The 22,713-nt window shown below is 45.6% G+C and overlaps 1 protein-coding gene across 1 annotated transcript in view; it reads left to right on the top strand.

The window, feature by feature from the left end:
- Positions 1–22,713, top strand: part of LOC142579438 (very long chain fatty acid elongase 4-like) — a 94,225-nt gene that overhangs the window by 55,658 nt on the left and 15,854 nt on the right. Inside the window, exons 3-5 of the mRNA XM_075689603.1 lie at positions 13,056–13,174; positions 14,620–14,807; positions 20,466–20,546. Coding sequence (XP_075545718.1) covers positions 13,087–13,174; positions 14,620–14,807; positions 20,466–20,546 — 357 coding nt within the window. The 5' untranslated portion in view covers positions 13,056–13,086. The remainder of the gene's footprint in view (positions 1–13,055; positions 13,175–14,619; positions 14,808–20,465; positions 20,547–22,713) is intronic.

Genomic DNA, 22,713 nt, shown 5'->3' with positions numbered 1-22,713 from the left:
AGAGGGCTACCCGGAAGAGTTCGTGACTGACAATGGACCACAGTTCAAGCCCGAACTGTTCGAGAACTTTTTGGAAGAAAGGGGTATTAAGCACTGTGTCTCGTCAGTGTAATACCCCCCCGCTAATAGGTTAGTCGAACTTTTTAACCGAAGCCTAAAGGATTTCATTCAGCTGTCAGTTTCGGAGGAATGACCTCTGAAACTGGCTTTCCTAGATTACTTGGCAGTTTATAGGGCTACGCCACACGCCACCACAGGTGTTTCCTCTGCAAAGCTCCTACACGGGCACCAGCCTAGGACCCGACTTGATGTTGTTGGTATGCCATCAAGAAATGTCGCAGTGCACCGTTTTGCAGCAACGCAACAGCTACGCGAGCGTGTACAGGCAAAGCTGCGCTGCATGAAGAAGTACACGAATGCCAAGAGGAGTGCAAAGGTGCCCAAAATTAAGGAGGGAGACGTTGGATGCGTCCGCAAACCATGATCGAGTGCAAAGGAAGAATTGTCATATTCTCGTCCACTGAAAGTCGTCAAGCAGCTGACTAGGGGGGCATTCAGGTTTCAAGATGGACGCTGATGGAATGCATCTAAACTGGCCACAGTACCAAACGAGTGTCTTCTTAATGACGGGCAGATACGCGAGCTGCCAGCACCAGCTGGTCAAGTACCTTCTCTGTGGCCAACTCAAGCGGAGTACCTTCAGCTCCAGTGACAACCCAGCCCACTCCAAGATGCAGTGCGTTCGAATCCGCAGCAGTAGCCGCCAGCCAAAACTTGCATAGACGGTGGCGCCAGATTACCCTCTAGGTGTTATAGTGAGAAACTCTATTGCTTACGCGACGCAAGCGCCGGCGCTGCTATCTCTTGTTCGCTCGTTACTCGCACCGCGTGAGGAAATAATTCTAGGCGCCGCCTTACGTACATTCCTTTTTTATAAATTAAAAAGACGCCATTGTCATAACTTCTGATTGTGCGAATAGGCATTAAGCTTGATTGCAATACAAACGCAGCATTGAAAAGTGGACAACGTTGCAGAAAGTTTGCCATGTTCAACCAATATTATTTCATATAAACGCGTTCTTTTGTAAGATGATCACCCAAAACACAAATGGCAGCACCACCATAGAGCGATGCATGTACTATAGCACGCCTAATGAAGAAAACATTTTCATACGCCAAACGACGGGGCAAATGTGGCTGTACGCATTCCTCTCGGCCGCCATTGCATATGGCAGCTCATTAGCATAATTCGCGCGGCTCGTCGCACCACGAATTATGGCGGAAAATCTCTGCCATGGTGGCCCAGCGCAACGTCACACAACGTGAAATTGACGTTTACGAAACGGCCCTTCCTGCGACGCTCCCCACGGCATATTCCTTCAACCAATCAGCAAGCTGACATGGCGCCTATCTTGGATCGCCACCACATATTCGCAAAATTGCAGATGCATTGCACTGGCCTCTGTACGCAACCGCTCACTAGCGATAAAGCGCTAAAGTCGCAATATAGCTGCCAAGGACAAAAAAAAATGTATTAGTCGATAAAATTTACAGCTCCACGTCACGTTTCGTCATCTTGATGAAAACGCAAAATTGCATTTTGCTGAACTTCCGTTTCCTGCCACAAACTTCAAGGCACGTGAGCTCTTGACAGTTTGTCAGAGAGTCAACATGGCGGATAATGGTATCCGTGCAGCCGCCATGCTTGTCGAGAATAGAGTCTCTAGATAACACAGCGGGAATTTTCAAACATTGTTTTCGTTGAGTAGAAAACTGCTGGCACGATATTTATTTATTTACCTATTATTCGTTTTTTAATTCATGGTTTTAATTCATGGTTTACTTCTGATTTATTTTTTCCTCTCATAAAAATTTTAATAAGTTCCAAAGTTAAAATTGTTAATTCCGTTGTTTTTATCTACCCAATTTAAAACCTGATTCATGGTCAATCCTTAACTGTGGTATGCGCCACAACCACTGAGGTCAACAACAACAGTAACAACAACGATAGTAAAAAGTGATCGATGGATTCCGGCTCACTGCAGGGGTGGCATAAAGGAGATACCACCAGACCACATCTGTCCAAGTAAAAGTTAAGCGGTGGCATACGGCAACACAACCTTGTAAATTACACTTCCAATCATCGAGTAGGACATCACTGTTAGTTCCAAGAATAATTTAGACGTTTAAAGTCCGTAGATTTTTCTCAAGAGAGACGTTTTCTTTCTTCAGTAAAAGCAAACAGCTTATATCTAGCCGCCAAGATATGCGCAGTTGCCGGCAGCACAGATGTCACCGGACCATTTAAAGAGGCTCATGCTAGAGAATCAGCTATTTCATTAAGATCATAATAATTATTATGATGATGATCATGATGACGGACCTATTTTATGGCTCGTACCCACTAAGGTGGATAGGCCAAGAATCGGGCGGCAGGAGGTAGCTCAAGAAAATTCTTATTTTAGAAGGAGAAACGCAATCTAAAAGGCACAACAAAAGAAGATACTAAAATGACTAGACTAGTATGCGAACGAGCAGTTGGACTAACTGAAGGGAAAATTTTAGTAGAGGTTATAATCTACCTCAAGTAGATCAGTTTTATGAAGATGTTGAATTAGCGATGCGAAAAGTGCAAAAGCGGTATACAATAGTAATGGGGGACATCAATGCAAAAGAGGGGGAAAAGCAGGCGGGTGAACAGGCAATTGGCAACTACGAAGTCGATTCTAGAAACGCTAGAGGACAGATGCTGGTAGAATTCGCACAAAGAATAATGAACACCTTTTTCAGGAAAATAACAACAGAAAATGGACCTGGAAAAGCCCTAATGGTGAAACAAGAAATGAAATTGATTACATGCTTTCTGCCGACCCCATCATAGTGCAGGATGTAGATGTAATAGGTTGGATAAAGTGTAGTGATCATAGGTTAGTGAGGGCCAGGATTCACCTCAATTTGAACAGAGAAAGAGTAAAATTGGTCAATAAGAAACAGGTCAACTTAGAGTCAGTAAGGGTAAAAGCAGACAAATTTAGGATGATACTTGCAATCAAATATGCAGCCTTAAAATAGAGAGATGATGATGATGATGACATAGAGGTAATGAGTGAAACCATAATGAGGCTGGCTTCAGAGGCAGCAATTGAAGTGGGAGGCAAGGCACCAAGGCAACCAGTAGGCAAGCTTTCCCAAGTAACAAAGGACCTAATAAAAAAACGACAAAAGAATGAAAGTGTCCAACTCAAGAGATCAGATAGAATTCGCGGAACTGTCAAAACTGATCAATAAAGCGAAAATAAGTGATATTAGAAATCATAACTTGAGAAAGACTGAAGAAGCCGTTAAATATGGACGCAGCCTGAAATCAGTGAGAAGGAAACTTGGCATAGGACAAACCAAGATATATGCACTGAAAGATAAGCAGGATAATATCATCCGCAATCTCGAAGGTATAATAAAAGCAGTGGAATAATTCTATACTGACCTTTACAGTACCCAGAGGACTCGGGAGCACTCTATTCGAAACAATAATGAACAGGATACAGAAACTCCTCCTATAACTAGAGATGAGGTCAGAAGGGCCTCGCAAGGCATGAAACGGGTAAAAGCGGCAGGAGAGGATGGAATAACAGTCGATTTAATCAAAGATGGAAGAGACATAATGCTAGGAAACCTGGCGGTTCTCTATACGAAGTGTCTATCGACTGCAAGGGTCCCAGAAAACTGGAAGAATGCAAACATTATACTAATCCACAAAAAGGGCAACGTTAAAGAACAGAAAAAATTATTAGCCCGTTTGCTTACTCCCAGTATTATATAAAATATTTACCAAAATTATCTCCAATAGAATAAGGGCAACACTGGACTTTGGTCAACCAAGGGAGCAGGCTGGCTTCAGGAAAGGTTACTCTACAATGGATCACATCCATGTCATCAATCAGGTTATCGAGAAATCCGCAGAGTACAATAAGCCTCTCTATATGGCTTTCATAGATTACGAAAAAGCATTTGATCCAGTAGAGATACCAGCAGTCATAGAGGCATTGCGTAATGAAGGAGTACAGACCGCTTACGTAAATACCGTGGAAAATATCTACAGAGATTCCACAGCCACCTTAATTCTATACAAGGAAAGTAGGAAGATACCTATAAAGAAAGGGGTCAGAAAAGGAGGCACAATCTCTTCTATGTTATTCACTGCGTGTTTAGAAGAAGCATTCAAGTTATTAAACTGGGGAAGCTTAATTAGTAGTAAAGATCGATGGCGTATAACTCAACAACCTTCGGTTTGCCGATGACATTGTTCTGTTCAGCAACAGTGCAGACGAATTACAACAAATGATTGAGGACCTTAACAGGGAGAGTGTAAGAATGGGGCTGAAGATTAATATGCAGAAGCCAAAGATAATGATAAATAACCTGGCAAGGGAACAAGAGTTCAAGATCGCAAGTCAGCCTCTAGAGTCTGCGGAGGAGTACGTTTACCTAGGTCAACTAATCACAGGGAACCCTGATCATGAGAAGGAAATTCACAGAAGAATAAAAATGGGTTGGATCGCATACGGCAGACATCGTGAGCTCCTGGCTGGGAGCTTACCGTTATCATTGAAAAGGAAAGTATACAATCAGTACTTTTTACCGGTGCTGACATACGGCGCAGTGACTTGGAGGCTGACAAAGAAGCTTGAGAACAAGTTAAGGACCGCGTAAAGAGCGATGGAACGAAGAATGCTAGGCATAACTTTAAGAGACAGAAAGAGAGCGGTTTGGATCAGAGAGCAAACGGGTATAGACGATATCCTAATAGACATAAAGAAGAAAAAATGGCGCTGGGCAGGTCATGTAATGCGCAGACTAGATAACTGTTGGACCATTAGGGTGACAGAATGGGTACCAAGAGAAGGGAAGCGCAGTAGAGGGCGGCAGACGACTACATGGTGCGACGAAATTAGGAAATTTGCCGGTGCTAGTTGGAATCGGTTGGCGCAGGACAGGGGTGATTGGAGATCGCAGGGAGAGGCTTTCGTCGTCGTTGTTGTTGTTGTCCTGAGTGGCCGTGGCACATACCCACAGTGGGGGATTGGCCAAGAATCGGGCGGTTTAATTAGGTGCCTAAAAATAATAATGATAACAAAGGAGTTAACAATTTGGGCGTGTGAGTTTAAAAATAAACGTTTTGTGTTTGGAGAAAAAAGGAAATAATCAGATGAAAACCGGGTATAAGTTAATAATAATAATAATAATAATATTAATAACAATAATAATTAATAATAGATAAGAAATAAAACAAAGCTATGGTTGGGAGGGAGAACGATTAATCTAACATGGAAATCGATTGGTTTCAATTAGGTAATTTTGGATCGCCAAGCAAACATTTCTGTGGCTGAACCCAACAATGGAGGCTCCAAGAGATAGGACATGAATAGGATGATGATGATGATCAAGGATAGAATAAATACAATGGTAATAAAGAATTTGGAGAAACCAATTTCACTGAAATGAATGCTAATCGAATAAAGCTATTATAATTAGCAGTGTAATCGTCTTGTTGCAGTTAAAAAAATCAAGCATTAAGATGAGACAGCAACGGGACTGGATGTAACCAACTTCCTCTTCTTCCTCTTTTGATTAGATGTTTAGCTTCTCCTTTCCAGTTTTAGTGCGACTAATGGTTGCTTTGCATGAAGTTAATTTTGTATGTATGTACTGCTCGCTTTCCTGCCATCGAATATAACAATTCGGTGCTCGTAATACTGTGTAAAGGGTGCATAATTCCTGTACATATACCATTCGCACAATGAAAGAAAAAAGGAAAGGAAAAAAAATAAACGTGTGTCAACTCAGTGATGAGCGTGTCCGGCTCTCGTGTGCATGCTGATCCATTGACGTTCCTTTTTTATTTTTTTTCTTCTATTGTTTCGTCCTATGCCGATAGCGAAGATAGGTGTGAGGAAGCAGGCGGATGACGATAAAACAACGCCGACGATGCCAGTGGTCGCCGTCAGAGTAACGAAGTGAACGGACAAGGCAAACCCAATTTCGATCACTTAACTGCTGTCGGAGTAAAAGAACAAAGCTAATTTTGCAATTATAATGGCCACGGTGTGCCAAAGGATTCAGAACCATGTGATGACAGCTGAGGAGGCAGTGCGAGAGAGGCCCTCTTGCTTGAATGCTGTTTCTTTTTCTTCTTTCGTGTGCTAGTGATCGGGCGTGCTAAATTGCTTTTTTTTATTTTGTTTTCTTTTTAATCAGCTATTTTATTTGATTTATCTTCTTTAGGTATATTTATACTTCCTATGTAAGTTGAATGAAGCAGCCGGATGCGTGCTGCTTCCAAGCTCTCCAGTTTGACGCCATTTAACCCCACCTACTTTCATCAGAAGCGTAACGACCACCTCTGTGTTGCGAGGCGTGTGAAACGTCACTACTTATGGGACTTCTTTTGTAACAGCAGCCATGTTGACTCTGCGGGTATAGCGTTTTGCTGTCGAAATACAGATGCACCTGAAGGACATTTATCATCAAGGCGAATGTCAGCCAGATTGTTGATATCTCCTCTTGATTAGGTGTTTAGCTTCTCATTCCTTGTTGTCAATGCGATGAAGGGTGTTGCTTTGTAGAAAGTTTTTTTTTTTGTATGTACCGTACTGCTGGCTGTCCTGTCATTGGTTATGGCCATCTGGTGCTTACAATAGTGTAAATATTTCCTGTACGTACACCATTTTACTAATTGTAAGAAATACATTGAAAGAAAAAGAAGACAGTGTTTAAGAGGTGGAATCCTGGATTGCCAGTATGTTGGTCGTAAGTTCGAATCCTCGCGGCACGGTGAGAATTTTCTTCGTAATTTTCTCGCAGAGGATTGTACGAGACCAACATCGGACGGCGGCGGACATCAAAGCTACCACGGGTGTGAGCCAATAATAGCTATCGCTGTAAAAAAATTTAAATAATGGATAAATAAATAAAGAGAGCGTAAGTGCAGGGATTTTGGTACTCGTTATGGTTCTTTCAGCGCATTCGCCGCAAGCTATGTTCTACGCATCAGCATAAATTGAAAGCCTCGCGAACGGCTGGAATGCGTAGTCGTGTTTCTACATTCGCATTCATCTGTAAATGTCACACAATTTATGCTGCGAAATGGACATTTGAGCCTTCACCATGCCCAAATTCAGCTACAATCCGACTGCACATCGCACTCCCGTGTACTAATTATGTGTAACAGGCGTTCTGCTTTCTTTCTGGTCACATTTCAATTTATATTGATGGTGCCTGTACTAAGAGTCCGTGATGATATAGCCAATGACAAATCTCCCCTCACCCAATCTGTAATGTCCTTGCTTTATTAGCCGAAATCGGACTCACTCGTCAACTCATGTCAAAAGTCGTGCGGTTTGTTTAGGCACTCATTCAATTTGGCAACTTACACCCATTCCATGGTAATTTGTTGAGGCGAAAATATTGAATACTTGCAGCCTCAGTTCCGGCACTGCGTTTCCTTGTTTGCTTGTTGTTCTTTTGCCTTGTGTTAGTGGTTCATACCCACTTCCACAGAAAGCCTTTTTTTTCTATCTTCTTTTGTCATTTTCTTGCTTTATTTCAATGCCATATGACAAGAAATGATGGGAAAGCGTTAATCGCAAGGTAACGGCGTCGAGCGCGAAGTAGAGATCTAAGATTATCGGAAATTTTGAAGCCGTAAGAAAATACCACAAAAAAAAGTTTTTCTACTAGATTTTTGATGCGCGGTAGGAACATGTTTTCTTAATGAGAGCAGCATTCCGGGCAAGTTGGTAATCCATTACTTAAATGATATTGCGCGACACTAAAAAACGACGCGGACGTGAGAGAAGACGACACACCAAGCGCTTGGTGTGTCGTCTTCTCTCACGTCCGTGTCGTTTTTTAGTGTCGCGCAATATCATTTAAGTAATGTTTTCTTAGCGTACGTAAGTGAAAGAAAATTTAAAAAAAATTTGGAGGACGCTTCGCCTTTAAGAGTGGAACGCGATAGCATTCAAAGATCCCTGACAGCTTCTCACGCTTGCCGGCAACTGCAGTTATGCAAACGTAATGTTTACCGGGAAACGCTGGCGGCAAACGCTGTGCACGAATGCGAGCTTTCTGGTAGAAACACGGCCTCTTGCGTTGGCCACGATGCGAGCGTTATCTGGAGGTGTTGCAGAGAACCGGGCGCACCGCTTTATGGCCTTCGAGATTTCGCGCCCGCGCGCGCAAATCTCGGAGACCATGACCGCTCTATGAATGGTAGAAACGCTGGAAAAGGGGTATATGTTCTGAGTTACCGCATAACAGAATTTTGTTTTCTCGTATATTCAAATTACAGGCCGATGCCATCATGTCTGTAGATTGTGCGTAGTAGTATCTTACGATTTTTTCGGACGTATTTCACTTTGAGAAATTGAATTAATGCAGTAACTTTCTTGCGCTACATGGAGGGCCTGCGTGGTCGGGTATGCGGGGTCCGAAACGAATTTCTGCCAAGGCGATGGTCGACGCTGGACGCGGGACGCCGACGCGAGATTTTCTGGTACACGGGGGCCCTTAACGCTAGCGCGTTAAAAACATTCCGAAAAAGAAAACCTCGCGATACGGTTACGGTTGTGTAACGCGCGAATGTTTAAGCGTTACCGGTGGTGTGGGGTGAGGCGTTTTCCCTCCCGGATGCCGAGCTCGCCGAAACGCTTGAGGGCCTGAAAGTCCTGCTTTTTCCAGGACATCTCAGCGTGAGAAAATATTTTATAGCCTTCTCGTTAAATTATTCCCCTCATCTACGATGCTCGAGTGCTCGCCGGCTATCTACAAACCCGAAGGCACAGTTGTTTGTCTGCCTGCTTATCATCGTCTCTTGACATAACGGTCCCAGGTGTACTGAAGGTGCTTGGGTACTTTCGTTTCTTCTTCGACGAAAAGAAGAAGAAAAAAAAGGCGAAGCGCAACACATTCAAACCCAGTGTCCAAGCGTGTGTGTGTGTGTTTGTGTGTGCATAACTATAGGAGGTGTCGTTGTCGCAGCCCCCCCCCCCTCCCTCCCGCCACCAGCCCGCGCTGACAGGGCCGCGGAAGCGCGAACCGTCTCGTTTGCGGCGCGGAAGCCGTGCCCTTGACAATGCACGGATGCTGTCAAGACAGCCGGCGCTTTCGCAGGCTGCGAGGGGAAAGAAGGGGGAGAGGGCCCCTCGTTGAGAGAATGTGGGTCGCTTTCCCCGCTGCGGGCCCTATTTTTGGGCCTCCGCTCGCGCGTCTCCGAGGAAACGAGGTCACGCCGCCGACGGAGGTGGTCGACCCGGCGCCGCGGGCCCCATGACGACCAGGAACCGGTGCGGATGTGCCACGGGTGCTGCTCGATTGCCACCGCCGGTCACTCCTTTTGTCCGCGAGGAAAGGGGACGCGCCTTTCTTCGAGAAGAACGACGAAAGGAGGCGAGAGTGGCTCGGCCGAGTTCCGGCACTCCACGGTGCGGGATTTCCAAGCCCGCCCGAGTCCACGGGCGTGGGTTTGTTTGAAGTGCGCGAGTGGCGGTAAAAATCTTCCAGTGTGGCTTCCTCTGGAAGGGCGAGACGGAGGGAAGGTGAAGGGTTGAAAGGCTAAGCGAGTGCACGGAGGAAAAGACGGAATGAGCACGCGCCCGTCTGCGTGCTTTGCGGTGCGAGATATTCGCGGGTGCTTCGAGTCGGGCCGAATGGGTGCGAAAGCGGAAGGTGCCGGCTGTGCGACACGAATGCCATCAAGACCACCGCTTCACATCGCGAAGTAGCTTATGTGAAAGGAAACGTGTTAGGTACAAATGAACGCGAATAAATAAAATTCACGCTACTATTGGACGCAAGACGAAATCTAATAATTACACTTTTGCAAAAGAACAAAAGGTATGGATGTCTTAAACGGTATCGTATCTTATTCCAATCGCAAGCGAGGTGCGAACGGTTTGGAGATATTGTGCGGAAGAAAACGGGACAATAATCCATTTAGTCGGCCCTTAAGGTGGCTATCAGAGTGCGGAAATTGCGCACAACTTATTTGTGCCAGGGCTTCGTTCCCGTGAGCAGAAGATGATCGAAAAATCATCGGGCATTGCCGCTTAAGGGTGATACTGCGCACACTTACATTCAGTACGTTTTTGTTTGTAGATGTAGTGCACAATGCGTGTCTGTTACTGGTGAATAAATAAGTGAATAAAAGGGGACGTTGCCACTCATCTGCGGAAGCACAATCATAAACGAAGTTACAGGGTCTGTAGGGGAAGACATTTTCTTTATTTAGTCAGAAATTCCTATGGACAAGTCATTTTTAAGGCGAAATTAAGCCTTAAGTGGCTCGTTGCAGTGGCTTATACCCGAAAAAATCGGCATCTAGTTGAGTGGCCCAAACACTATCATCATCAAATCGAGTGGTACAAAAGAAGTTGACGAGTGGTACAAAAAAAATATCGTCATCGGCAATGGCTCATACCCGAAAAAAAAAAAAAAAGATAACGTAATCTGGAATGGCTCATACCTCTATTAGCAAGCAAAGATGCAATGGCTGAATATGAAAGAATAAACGAAAGAAAAAAGAACGAAGAAAATAAAGAAAGGATACATCAACATCAAGAATGGCTCATACCTCCGTAAGCAAGCAAAGATGCAATGGCTGAATTTGAAAGAAGAAACGAAAAAAGAAGGAACGAAGGAAAGAAAGGAAAAGTTGGAAAGAAAGAAAGAACGAAAGAACCTTTAGACAGCGCATTGGGTGCTCGAATGTGTCGTTGAGGAAATCGACCTACGGCACAATACGTTTACTTCCCGCTGCAGCTCGTTTTGTCTTGCAAGAAGTCTGACCACTCCGATCGGATAACTTAATGCATTGCCACGTGTGCAGCATGCTTTCGTCTTCACGTGTTACAGGAGTGTAAAATGCTGACGATTGTTCTCAAACGTAACCGTAAGATGGAATTACTGTAGAAAGCAACAACTCCTTCAGCATCGGCTCGGAGCAGGACACCAAAACTGTTGCTCCGTGCCGAAAATTTTTGCCGACACTCGAGGTTTCGCATAGCAGCACAGCTGCTCCATGGTGCTGAGAGCTCGGAAAAGCAGTTTTTAAAGCAGAAGTGGGTCGCTGCAAGTGGTGGCTACGTATACAAACGCGTTGCACATTATCTGTCACCGTCAGTTTCACCACCCCATCAGCAAACGCGCCTCACTGGCGGTTATGGTTTTACTCCCGATGTAGTAGATGGGTGTTAAACACCAAAGATGCACGCGAGCCTTACTTATGGCCCTCAACTGTGCACGCATCTACTCAAGCGATGCTTGGATATGTTCCGCGTGAAGGATTTTCTGCTATAATGTTTTCGTATGCTGTATAATAACTACCCGCGTTTAAAGTGTTTGCATTACGTTCTTGTGGAAATTATAGTCAAAATGTAGACGTGCATTGGCTGATATGCTCTGTGAACAAAAAGAGCCGAACAAGACCATGAACTTTAGGACAGCCTGTCATTATCCGGTTAACGCTTTCCAATATATAGACGAAATTAATAACACTTTCGCACCAATTCCGCATTTTCCGTGCAGCTGTGCTCGAAGAAGCGGAACTCGAAAAGCGAACTGTATACCCACAGGCAGAGACGCATTGCCCCGCTAAACGTTCCTCCTTTCATAAGGGGGCTTATAGCATTCCGCCGGGGAAATCCGTTTCATGGTATGACAACAGCATTGTACAACGAGAAAAGGCGCCCTGCGCTTGGCTGCTAAGAAAGTGTGCCCTCACTCGGAGAGGTTCTTCGGCGGATCGCCGAAAGCGCCGGAAAAAGATTGCGGGGCGTTTCGAAAGCGTTGCGCAGGCGGCCCGTATCTCTGCACACGTGGCCGCCTATATCCACGGCATACGAGCGAGCTGGCGCGGTCAGCCAGAGGCGCTCTCGAGCAGCGGAACAGGATACGCATTCCGGCTCACTTCCTTCCTCGTGCGGCGCGGACCAGGTATGGACCGGGCACGCCGCTGCGCCGACCGGGAAAACGCCGCCGGCACTCCATTGGGACGGAACCGCGCTGATAGGTGGCGCTACTCTCGATTTTCTTTGCGAGACCGAGGCGCCTGCTATTTAAGTTGAACCTGTAAGTGAGACTAAAGAAAAAGAAACTAAAAGAAAGAAAAGACAAACCTGCGTCCACCACTATATCGCAGGCAGGCTCGTTAAACTGCCGGCACACGTCAGGAGCGTTTCACGCACGTCTCTCGGGAGAAGTGTGACAGCTGCTGTAGGTAGCGAATGCTTTCCTCGTGCTTAGGAGGAGCGCGCTTGTGGGCTCCTCAAGCGTGCGTGCGTTCCTGACACTGCGTTTATGCATTTATTCGTCCCGGAAGCTAGTCGTGTTTTTGCATGCTGCGCTATTTGGAAAGGCACTGAAGAAATACGTGCAGGCCGCCGTCGGAATATACAACCGAAAACGTTAGGCAGGGTCTAAGGAGCGGACGTCGGACGTTTGAACAGAAGACAAACGCTAAGCTATTGAGTGAGATGGTAAGCGTTAGCTCAGTCTGCAGTCGAGACAGAAGTGCATTTGCGGTGTTCGGTTCCTAACTCTGTCCACGACAGTACTTGAACGGATCTGTACATATTACCGCCCTATACCATTCACTCTCGTCGTCAATTGACACAATCCTCTCTTCCTTTCCTCCACCAAGTGTAGAGTAGCAAGCTCGAACAGTGTACCTCAAACCGATGTGTCTGCCTTTTTCGAAATAAATGTTCTCCTCTCCCTTAAAAGGTGACAACCACACGTGACCCAGTTATTGATGAGCACCTCTACACGACTCGTACACGCAACAGTGGTGATTAAGCAGTAAGCACGATCTAAACTCGTTATTGTCGTGCACTTTAATGTTGCTCAATCACCGTTAATAAACCTGAAAGGGCACACCCATTTCCAAAATACTTTCCGCAATGCGCATCCAAACTTTGCTCCGTTCACTGACGGGCGACTCGAATCGCATGGCGCGTGAACAGCTCGTGACGCGGTCGTCGACATCTGGCTTGCTGCAGGGTCCGCTGCTGCAGCTGACAGGAACGCACCATGGAGCTAGCGCAGCAGGCGTTGACCGTGCTGCTCTGGCCTTTCACCAGCTTCTACCAGACGTACCTATGGTGCACATCATTCGCAGGTAAGCGATCTAACGCATCTAACTCTGGAGACCGAGACGAGAACATCTTCGGGGCACCTAGATCCCGATTTGCGATAATCGTATCAGTATGAGACGGCATCGTGCGCTGAGTGGCTGACACACTGCGGGCTTGTGTCCCGTTCCGCTTCACTTTTTGCGTTGTCTTGTTCTACCGTCTCGCGCTGCACTTCTAAATGACAGTGCACTGAAGGACATACTTGTATAGCTTTTGTATTTGTTAAACTTTCCTTAAAGGAAGCGCTCGCAAGGAGCAATTGCTGGCATGTCTTGCAAGCCAATAAGATCTTGCACCGAAGTCTTCCCGATGTCGAGAATTTGTTGCCTAACAATAAGCTCCGTGCGCGTTTCATAACAGCAAGCAATGACACTGTTGTCGACGGCTGGGAGGAAACGATCATATCAGTAAGAAAACGCTGATCTTCAAAGGTAGTGTTTTCGCAGAACGCCTTCGTACGAACATTTATCAAGTGTCAATGCAGATTTTCTTTTTTTTTACGGCAAAAAGTGTGGTATGAATGCGTGTCATAGTTGTACGTCATCTTATAAGCGAAAGTTCGAGGTTTCATAAGTGGATGCACAATTCTGTAAACTGCAATTATACTGAGCACCCAAAGCGCAAAAAGAAAAACAAAGGAAGTCAGTCGTATTACGCACCACATTGAGTTCCACCACGACTTTGTGAAGAGGACTTTTGCAAAGTTCACGTAAACGATGCTACGATTTCAAATAGACTGTATAATCTAATACGTCACACCTCACAGCTTTAGACGACCTAACAAATGCCGATTATTGAAATCTGATACCAGTATTTTGTGCGGAATTACCGCAGTAATAAACATCGGGCTTCATTTCCCCCCTGAAATGTACCGATGTATGCCAATTTTTGTTTTGAAATTGTAGCTGTAGATAACAATTCTGCTTCCTTAGAAGCTGTAACGGTTTTCTCTCTTCAGTGCAACAAATTTTGTCGTAAGTGGTTAAGCGATCGTCTATTGAAGGCATTTCTGCATTTTACATGGTTTTAATATAAGAAACCGGAGATGGAACCTAGATAAAGTTTCCTTTTAATTATTGTTACTTGGGTGAGTGCAATATTCAAAATTTATTATATAACTCAGAGACACCGGTTTTGGAGGGAAATTTACATCTTTCTTTTTCAGTACAGTTATACTCGATCGAGGATGTCTCTTCCTTACGCTGTCTTTGGATTTCCTACACCAGCTTAGGTGAAAGAATCATTGCTCGTAAAGAAGTGGGGCGTTATTTTATCTTCGTTTTCCGAAGGAAATATTCGGAGGCCATGTTCGAAGCCCAGTTTCTCGGAATAATTGTATATCATTAAAAATTACAATTCTAACACGCCTAACTAGCTTTGAGTATGTTACCACGCTAACAAACGCATATTCTGCTGTGCGCCGGCGCAGATCGGCGGACGGAGAACTGGCTGCTCGTCAAGTCGCCGATCCCGATGTTGCTCATCATCGCTGCCTACCTGTGCGTGGTTCGGTACGGGCCCCGCATCATGGCTTCGAGGCCGCCCTTCCAATTGAAGCCCTTTCTTGTCATCTACAACTTCACGGTCGCCGCACTCAACCTGTATATCGCCATAGAGGTATGAGCGGTGCTTACGACTACTGCTTGCGATTGCGAGTTATGCTTAGTGCCTGCGCTGCTTCGTGAAGCTTCTTGTCTGAAGCTTCCTGTGTGTCATATGTGCCTCCGAGATATATAATCGCACGAAATTTCGCTTGCGATGACAAGTTATAGTTAGTACTTGAATCGGTTTGGTGTCTTCTTGTCTGAAGCCGTTCGTGCGTCAGATGTCTAATCACGCCAGCACACACAGAAACAATGGCCGTGGTGGTGCTGGGGGAAGAGACTCCGAAAATGTGGGAACCAATATCTCGGAGGCAAAAGCTGTAATTCGCGAAATGATGCCAGCTGGCGGCACCACAAAACGCCGCATCAAACACAGAGGCTTCACCAAGCCATGTAATATATCTGCGCCTTGCTTGCGTAAATTAGGCATCGTGCACATGAAACATTGATAGATGAACAAGAGTAGTTACATCAGCAGCGCCATGTGCAAAGCAGACAAGACATTGATCGCAAGCCCTTTTAATAACAGTTTCTGCGAAAAGCTATCAGCTGAATTTTTTTTTTTCATGTGGTCTGATTGATTGAGCGACTGGTGGCAATGTAATAAGATGTGTGAGCAGCTGTTACCTTAAATGTTGAATGATCACAGTACGACAATATATGAGGTGAAGTAAGCGCACTGCATTGATGAGGCAGTTTCACTACAGCACCAGGGAACAGTGAATAACGTAACACAGAAAAAAAGAAATGACAACAAAAACAAAGATATATAGAGTATCTGCTAAGTTTGTAAAACATGATACAAATGCTTGTTTTGTAGTTAGGAGACTGATTAACCAAGGGAAGTTAGGTAAAGTGCGAAATCATACCAACACGTGCTTAAAATAGAACAAGAGAAAGGATACTGAAGCCCATTTAAACACATAGAGACCTCCTACTTTGTTGTAGCGCTGGCAGAGTGACAGCTACAGAAGGCAAACAGCGCAGTGTGTTGTTTAATGTGACTTTCTATGCCGTTCTGTCTGCGCTACAGCAAAGTAGAAAGCGCCCTACCAACATGCCCATATGGCTACACTCATGTAGAGACCACGTCGCCTTGCAATGAAAAACGTCGCTTGCTTGATGTGGCCTACACGCGAAGTTTTGTAGAGCAGGTATTATGTAACCGTGCACCAAGTTTTGTGGCTGTCTTGCGTGCTGGAAAGCCGCCGCCGCCTGTTGAGCTTCAAGGATTGCGCAAACGGTTCTGTTGTTGGTGCATCATCATGGGTAATAAGAGCCAAAAAGAAAAAAAAGCACAACCACTGTTAAAATTTAGTGAAACATTTTCAGAACAAGCGCACTAGAAGTTCGCTAGCGATTTACTCAGACGACTGAGAGTCGGGTGGGAGTAGTCTTCACGAGTTGCTTGCAGATAATGTCGCCGCGTATTCTTGCTTCAGGTCCAGACGCCCAGGTTGCTCGGAAGGATCGACCGGTGGTTTTCAGTGCCCCAATGTCGCTATACATATCAGGGATGTTGTAAGGGACAGCTGATCATTTAAGCTTTTTTTATTTCTTTCTTCTTTTTTTTTCAAGCACACTTCTAACTATCAGCACGCCGACGTTTTATTGGCGGAGCCAATACAGGCGCCGCACATGGGAAGTTTGTGGCGTGAGTTTATAGATTGTTTTTCCCGGCGATCTCGTGGATGCCAACATGTTTGATCACGTGGTGACCCGTCCATTGCTTGCCTCAGCTGTCTTCGTTGCCTCCGTGTTTACAGTGGATGTGCATCACGCCGGTGCGCCTCAACAAATCTCTGTTTTGAAGGATATCCTAGACGGCAACTATAGGTATACACGACACGAAGCCTTAGGCCATAGCTTCAGAACTCATTAAGCCTTGTCGAAATGACGCGAGCAGCGCTTACCATGCTTATATTAAAAGTGGGGATAGAAATGTGTTCCAAGCTGTCCAAACATTCCGCTTTTTGCATTAAATCAGGATCGGTGAGTTCTGCTCTTCATTCTTTATTTGACAGACACTTTTAATTAGCGGTTTGTCGTGTTCTTGATTCTGTGAAGTTCCTCTGTGCGTTCACTATCTGATTGTTAATTTTCTACCTAATTGCTGGCGAGTGTGCCCAATTTCGATACGTTTGTTCTTGTTGCGCACAAGGCTTGGGACGTAGATGTGTGTTTCTTTTTTTACATTGTAATAGCTTGCAGCAAAGATGTATTATCGCTACTCGCTTACCCTGCGCGCAGTCACGAAACGCTTAGCTTCGAACATTCGTGTGCTGTCGGTGCATGGTTGCCATGACCCATGTTTCGGAGCATTGATTCAAGTGTGCAGCCATTCGCTTATCATTGGTATGTTGGTGATAGAGCGGGCGCAAGTTAGAGCGGAGGTTAGAGTGGATGTATGTAGTTAACGTGCGAGAAACTAATTACTATGTCAGAAAGCGGCGCTGCTTCCTTGTAACGAGCGCTACTCACCCTTTCCGACGTTCCGGTGCTGATGTAATTTCTTGCGAGGTTAGCGATACAGCGTTGGCGAATGAGTGAACTTTTTTTATCCTCACGGAAAGCCGCGCACTGCGAAGGACGGGCCGGCAACGCAGGCAGTGTTTTGTAAAGCAGCGGTACCGTGCACTTGGTCAGACACGCGTTCATTCCATTCCTTAACAAACATGTCACTATTTTAGCAGCCAACTACTGTTCACGTCTTTCCTCTAGCGCTCCAGATTTTGCAGCCTGAATGGAGCATAGCGTGTTAGCGAACACCCTGTTGCCTTTCCGACAGCTGATCGCGCAGAAGCAGAGCAGAAGATAGGTTTCGTATTCGTGCGCTTTAGCTGATGCAGCGTGCGGCGCACCTCCAAAAGCACCATCTCTTTCCTCTAGAGCAAACTGCTGTACGAAAACGGTCTATACGTAAAACGAACGGCGCCGACTTTGGGATTGCTCCATGCACTTTAGGCTGTCTCAGCACCAGGTACCGATTGTAACAGTCGAAATGCATTCCAAGACACCCCAAAACGGTTTATGTACATAAACAACACCTTAAACATAACCGTGCATCGTATAATTAACTAACGTAAATTTCCGCGACAGTGCCCGATTTTCACTGGCTCCGGGATTGGCTCATGCATGGAGCCGGATCTTTGTCAGTTGTAGCTGCTGGTAACTGTTTCGCGCCGTTACGTTTAGTGGACGTTAGGTGTCTGCGCCACGCTTGCATTTCGCGTGTATGGAAGGCGTGTAAGACAAGGTGGAAGCGAATAAAAGTATAGGGCACCTGCCGGGCTTGAAGTGTCCGACACCTCGCGCTGTGAGTTGTGGCGTTAACGTGTGGATGTTTATAACGTTGCACAGGGTGTCCCAGCAAACGGTGGCCAATGTTTAGAAATATGCCGGACCATTTTAGCGGGACACGACCAAATACATGTTGTGGGATATTGTACTGAGAAAACCACACTATCTTTTGATAACCTGCTTAATTACATATTTACCAATATTTATTAATCAAATTCGAAAGTACGAATATCAGGGCAGAACTTCAATGCGAAAGTTCACAGCAGCATGTACCCTTTGAGAAAGAAACATCTAATTCATCAGCTTCTAACTTCCTAGTTGTTACGTATCAACTATTCGGTGACCTAAAGAAAGCCCGGGGAATATGGCAGTGGAGGGCCAAAGGGGGGGGGGGGGGGTAGGCAGGCGCGCGTGAAATGCCCGATTCCGCGCCGCCGTTGCAGTGCTCCCAAACGTGCCGCGTGTGAGCGAATAGTGCATTGAGCCTGGTGTGCTGCCTGGTCTACTTATTGCTATCGTGAATCACCGCGAGCGAAGCACATTGCTGGCGTCAATCGCGCAGTCGACGCATACGGCGGTACCGCCCTGTAACGTTTTGAGCGGGAACACGCAAGGCTAGATGCGCTGTTCCTTCATACGCGGTACGTTTGAGAGTACTGTGATTGCGGCGCGAAAACAGGCATTTCACGGGCTTTCTTTTAAATAATTTGCGGACATACTAAAGGACGCAGAATAAATGATTACGCAAAATAAGTAGGAAGGTAGGAGTTGCTGAATTAAATGTTTCTTGGAACGCTTTACAACCTTCTCAGTGAAAGTATTGCTCTGAAGTTTACACTTGCGAGCTTGCTTAATGACTATTGATTAATTGTGCAATAAAGCACAATATAAAGAGATCATATGGCTTGCTTCACACAACACACAGCCAACAACATGCTTTCGGTCGCGTCTTCCTAGAAGTGCTCTGGCGGTGGTAAAGTAAAAACGCCTTTATTTAAAGCAGAAATCAAATACTAGCCTTCAATCCTATAGGTTTGTCTCCCATTTCTTTCTATGTCAGGGAATCCAGGCCGAAATTGATGATATAGGAGAAGAGCGAATTAAAATGGGGGCCGTGAACGCACACACGGAGGCCATTCGGGTCAGTAGGTGATATCAGCCCTCGAGGAAGGTGCCTTCGGCGGTCGTCTTCTGTGGCAGCGCGCGCTTCCTCGGAATATTTTTAACCCTTGCCTGAAGTTAGCTGGGACACCGTGTATATATTTTCATGGCGTTGTGTATATTTGAAAAGCGTTGTACAGACTCGCGTAGCGTCGTATCTAGTTGAATAGCGTCGGCCGGCTCCGTCCATACAAGTAGTTCAGGTGCAGCGGTAAGCAAGGCGTAGTGTACTTTTTTATGTATGTAAAAAACAATTAAGACCTCTTCAAATACTAAATTCGAACGCGCTGTCCTCTGCCCGGCGTGTGGCCGAATCCGCTCTGTAGCCATAGCCGCTCAGCCGCCGCATCGCGTCTCGGCGAGCGACGCAGGAAACAAGAGGCCTTAACGAGCGCTTGGTGCAGCACCCCACCGCGCAGTCCGTGGCAACCACGCGAAATGTATATTGTCGAGCGTGTCCTTCGGCGGGTCGTATGCGCGTCTGTCTCACAACGCGCTGCGCCCACGCTGCGTGAACAGACAAAGTTATGTTTCGTATACAAGTGCCGCTTAAGTAAGCAACTACATATATGATCAATGCCGACCGTGATTTCCCAGCGTGCGACTGACGCTTAGTGAAATGTAGACGCTAGACGGATGCCTCAGGAACACACTTTACGGCGTTCTGCTGCATGTTCAAAGTAGCAGCACTAAGTTGCACGTACAGCTGCCGTCAGACTTAACGCGAATAATGAAGACACGCTTCTAGCGGCTTAACTTTAATGAACCCTATGTGTATACGATGCTTTCGAAGGAAGCACATTCGAGGCACTTCAAGCAGAAATCTCCAGCTCTTTCCGCAGGAGAAGCAAAAAGGCTTAAGTACACATAGAAAAAAAGTGTCTCGCTTGATTTAAAAGAGTGTCAGCCACGGTGTATGTAAGTGCTGAGCAGACACCGGGAATCCGTCGGAAACATATAGTTCTCTGCGACGCCCTGAAGTGGCGTCATGGCCGCGGCATGGCGTTTCTTGACGTCGGGGGGTTCATTTTACAAAGTGTGCCGTATCTTTGTATAGTTGACAAAAAAAAAAAAGATCGCGAAAAAAAAAATTGGTTGCGGAGTTTACCTTTGAGATGTTGTTCCCACCTGTGCGAGCGAACGTTTCCCGTAAACGAAGGCAATCACAAGTGCGTTGCTCAAAGTTAATGACTTCTTCTCTGTTTCCTAGATATTGTATTGCATAACCAAGCGGAGATACAGCTGGTTGTGCCAACTGGTTGACTACAGCGACAATCCGTGGGAGATCAGGGTGAGTATCAATAAAAAAAAAAATAAAAAAAACGGAATTCACGATACTGCCAACACCCCGTAGAGAAATGAAAACGAACTCTATTTCTTTATTATGACAATAGTGCAACCGCAAACAAAAATTGTTTTCGTTATTATTTATTGATCATAAAAACGCCGAGTCATTAATTAGGAGATCATTGCGGCTTGGGGGGGGGGGAATGATGACAAACTATTATAAAACCAATTTACATTTTTACAGCACAGCAGTTCCGGAGATGTAGAAATTATGATAATTTTGCATGGTCCTAGGAAATATATGTGTAAAAGACTATCTTTAGATTGATATCGATGATTCTGCATGATGAAATGTAACTCAGGCAGATCGTTGAAAAAATACCCGTTCCGTTGGGGTGCGTGTTTTGTGTCGCTTTCGTTTAGAACGCCGAGCAAATGTTTTCTTCGTTTCCGTGGCGCCCAGGAAATGGTTGTATTTCGCCAATCTCACCACAACAGACTGCCTTCGTTCGAGAGAGCGATCACACACACACGCGCGAATAAGAGAGATTCACTACACACGACACACGTCCAGCACAGGCAGTGCACGAAGGTATTGTACGCGACTTCCTTTAGTTGTTTGTCAACGTGTCTTAAATTAAGCTGCGGAAAACCGAAAGAGCGCCCAGCAGCTCTTTGAAATAAACTTCTGATACGTTATTTATTTATTTATTTATTATTTATTTATTTACTCGAATACTTCAGCGCCACGAGGGGATTCTAGCAGGGGGAGGCATTTCAGAGAGACACTGGTACAGAAAGGACCGACTCCGGAAAGAAAATATACATATACAGAAAGCTCAGAAAAAAACATAGCAAGGCTAACATTACCACGAACCGTGTCGGAGGAGGACAACGTAGTTTGACGTTTTACTGTGGAATTATTCTATAGTTCTTGGTTCTTCAGAAAACAAGTACCGCATTTTCTTGATTATAACGTGCACCTTTTCTTTCCCCAGAAAAAGATTGCTAAAATGTTGCTGTTAGAATGAAGCACAAAACAAAGGCAAGTTTCCTCCGGACAGGTGACAGAGACGAGCTGACCGCGTGAAGCGATAGGCTTCGCAAAGGATACCGGATGCGACGAGGAAGCTTTGACATCGCGGACTTCTGATTGGCTCTGCAGGAAAATTGCAATTTTTGTCTTCACTACTCACGAGAACAGAGCATGAGCAACAGCGACAGGTGTACGCTCGTCTACGTCTTGTCTGCAATATAGCGGCTTCACTGCGGAGAGGGTCTTAATGCGGTGAAGTTAACTTATTGCACGAGGCTCAAAGATTAAATAAAAGCATTGATTTCACTGGCGCAAATGACACAAGATAACTCCCAGGTCATGGGGCCCTATAACGTAAAACTATTCCAATATGTTTCTATTCCAATCTCCTGACATCAAATTTGCGTAACCACCGACGCAAGCACCGGGCGGTCACCCGCACGGTTGTCTGAACAGACCAATCAAACGCTCTCCTCGTTCATAGGAGGTCACTTTTGTTTGCTTGAAAAACGAATAACATTGCCTACACTGAGCGGCTTGTCGTATCTAATTGGCTAACAAGAGGCGAGGAGAACGCTCAAGTGGAGAGGGATTCACTGGGGCAGGGCCAGTGCACTGAAAATCGATAACCGGATGAAGAGGGTGGTGCCGGCGTCTGCGATTGGTCGGCTTCCCCTTACTTAGCTTGTGGTGGCTGGCCGAATATCACAGCGGCATGCAACAGAAGCTTAAGAATGACGCTAAAACTGACCCTCAGCAAAGAAGAGTTGGCAGAATGAGGTGGTAAACATGCCGAAAGGATTCGAAAACGTTACACGGCCACGCAAGAAGTTTTATTATACGCAAATACACCCATGCTCTCCGGCAGGTGCGAGTAGCCAGCGTCTCAGCGATCGGCGGCAGCCATCTTTTATTCCTTTCGGAACGGGGCAGCCTGCGGCTATTCCGAAGAAAATTCAGTTTTGTTCGGCATATTAATGCATCTTTATCGCGTACACGTCACTTTGACGCGGTGAGTTTGTGCGGTTTTGTGACGTCGCGTGACAGGCAGGTGAAGTGAGTGCAGCCCGAAAACTTTTTACCAATAGCCGAGGGCTAATGGCGAAAAGGGGTCAAATCAGAAATAACTGTCTTT

Source organism: Dermacentor variabilis, chromosome 4 (assembly GCF_050947875.1).
Source record: "Dermacentor variabilis isolate Ectoservices chromosome 4, ASM5094787v1, whole genome shotgun sequence".
Lineage (NCBI taxonomy): Eukaryota > Metazoa > Arthropoda > Arachnida > Ixodida > Ixodidae > Dermacentor > Dermacentor variabilis.
Note: the sequence above shows the minus strand (reverse complement) of the source record. Positions and strands in the feature narration are given on the sequence as shown.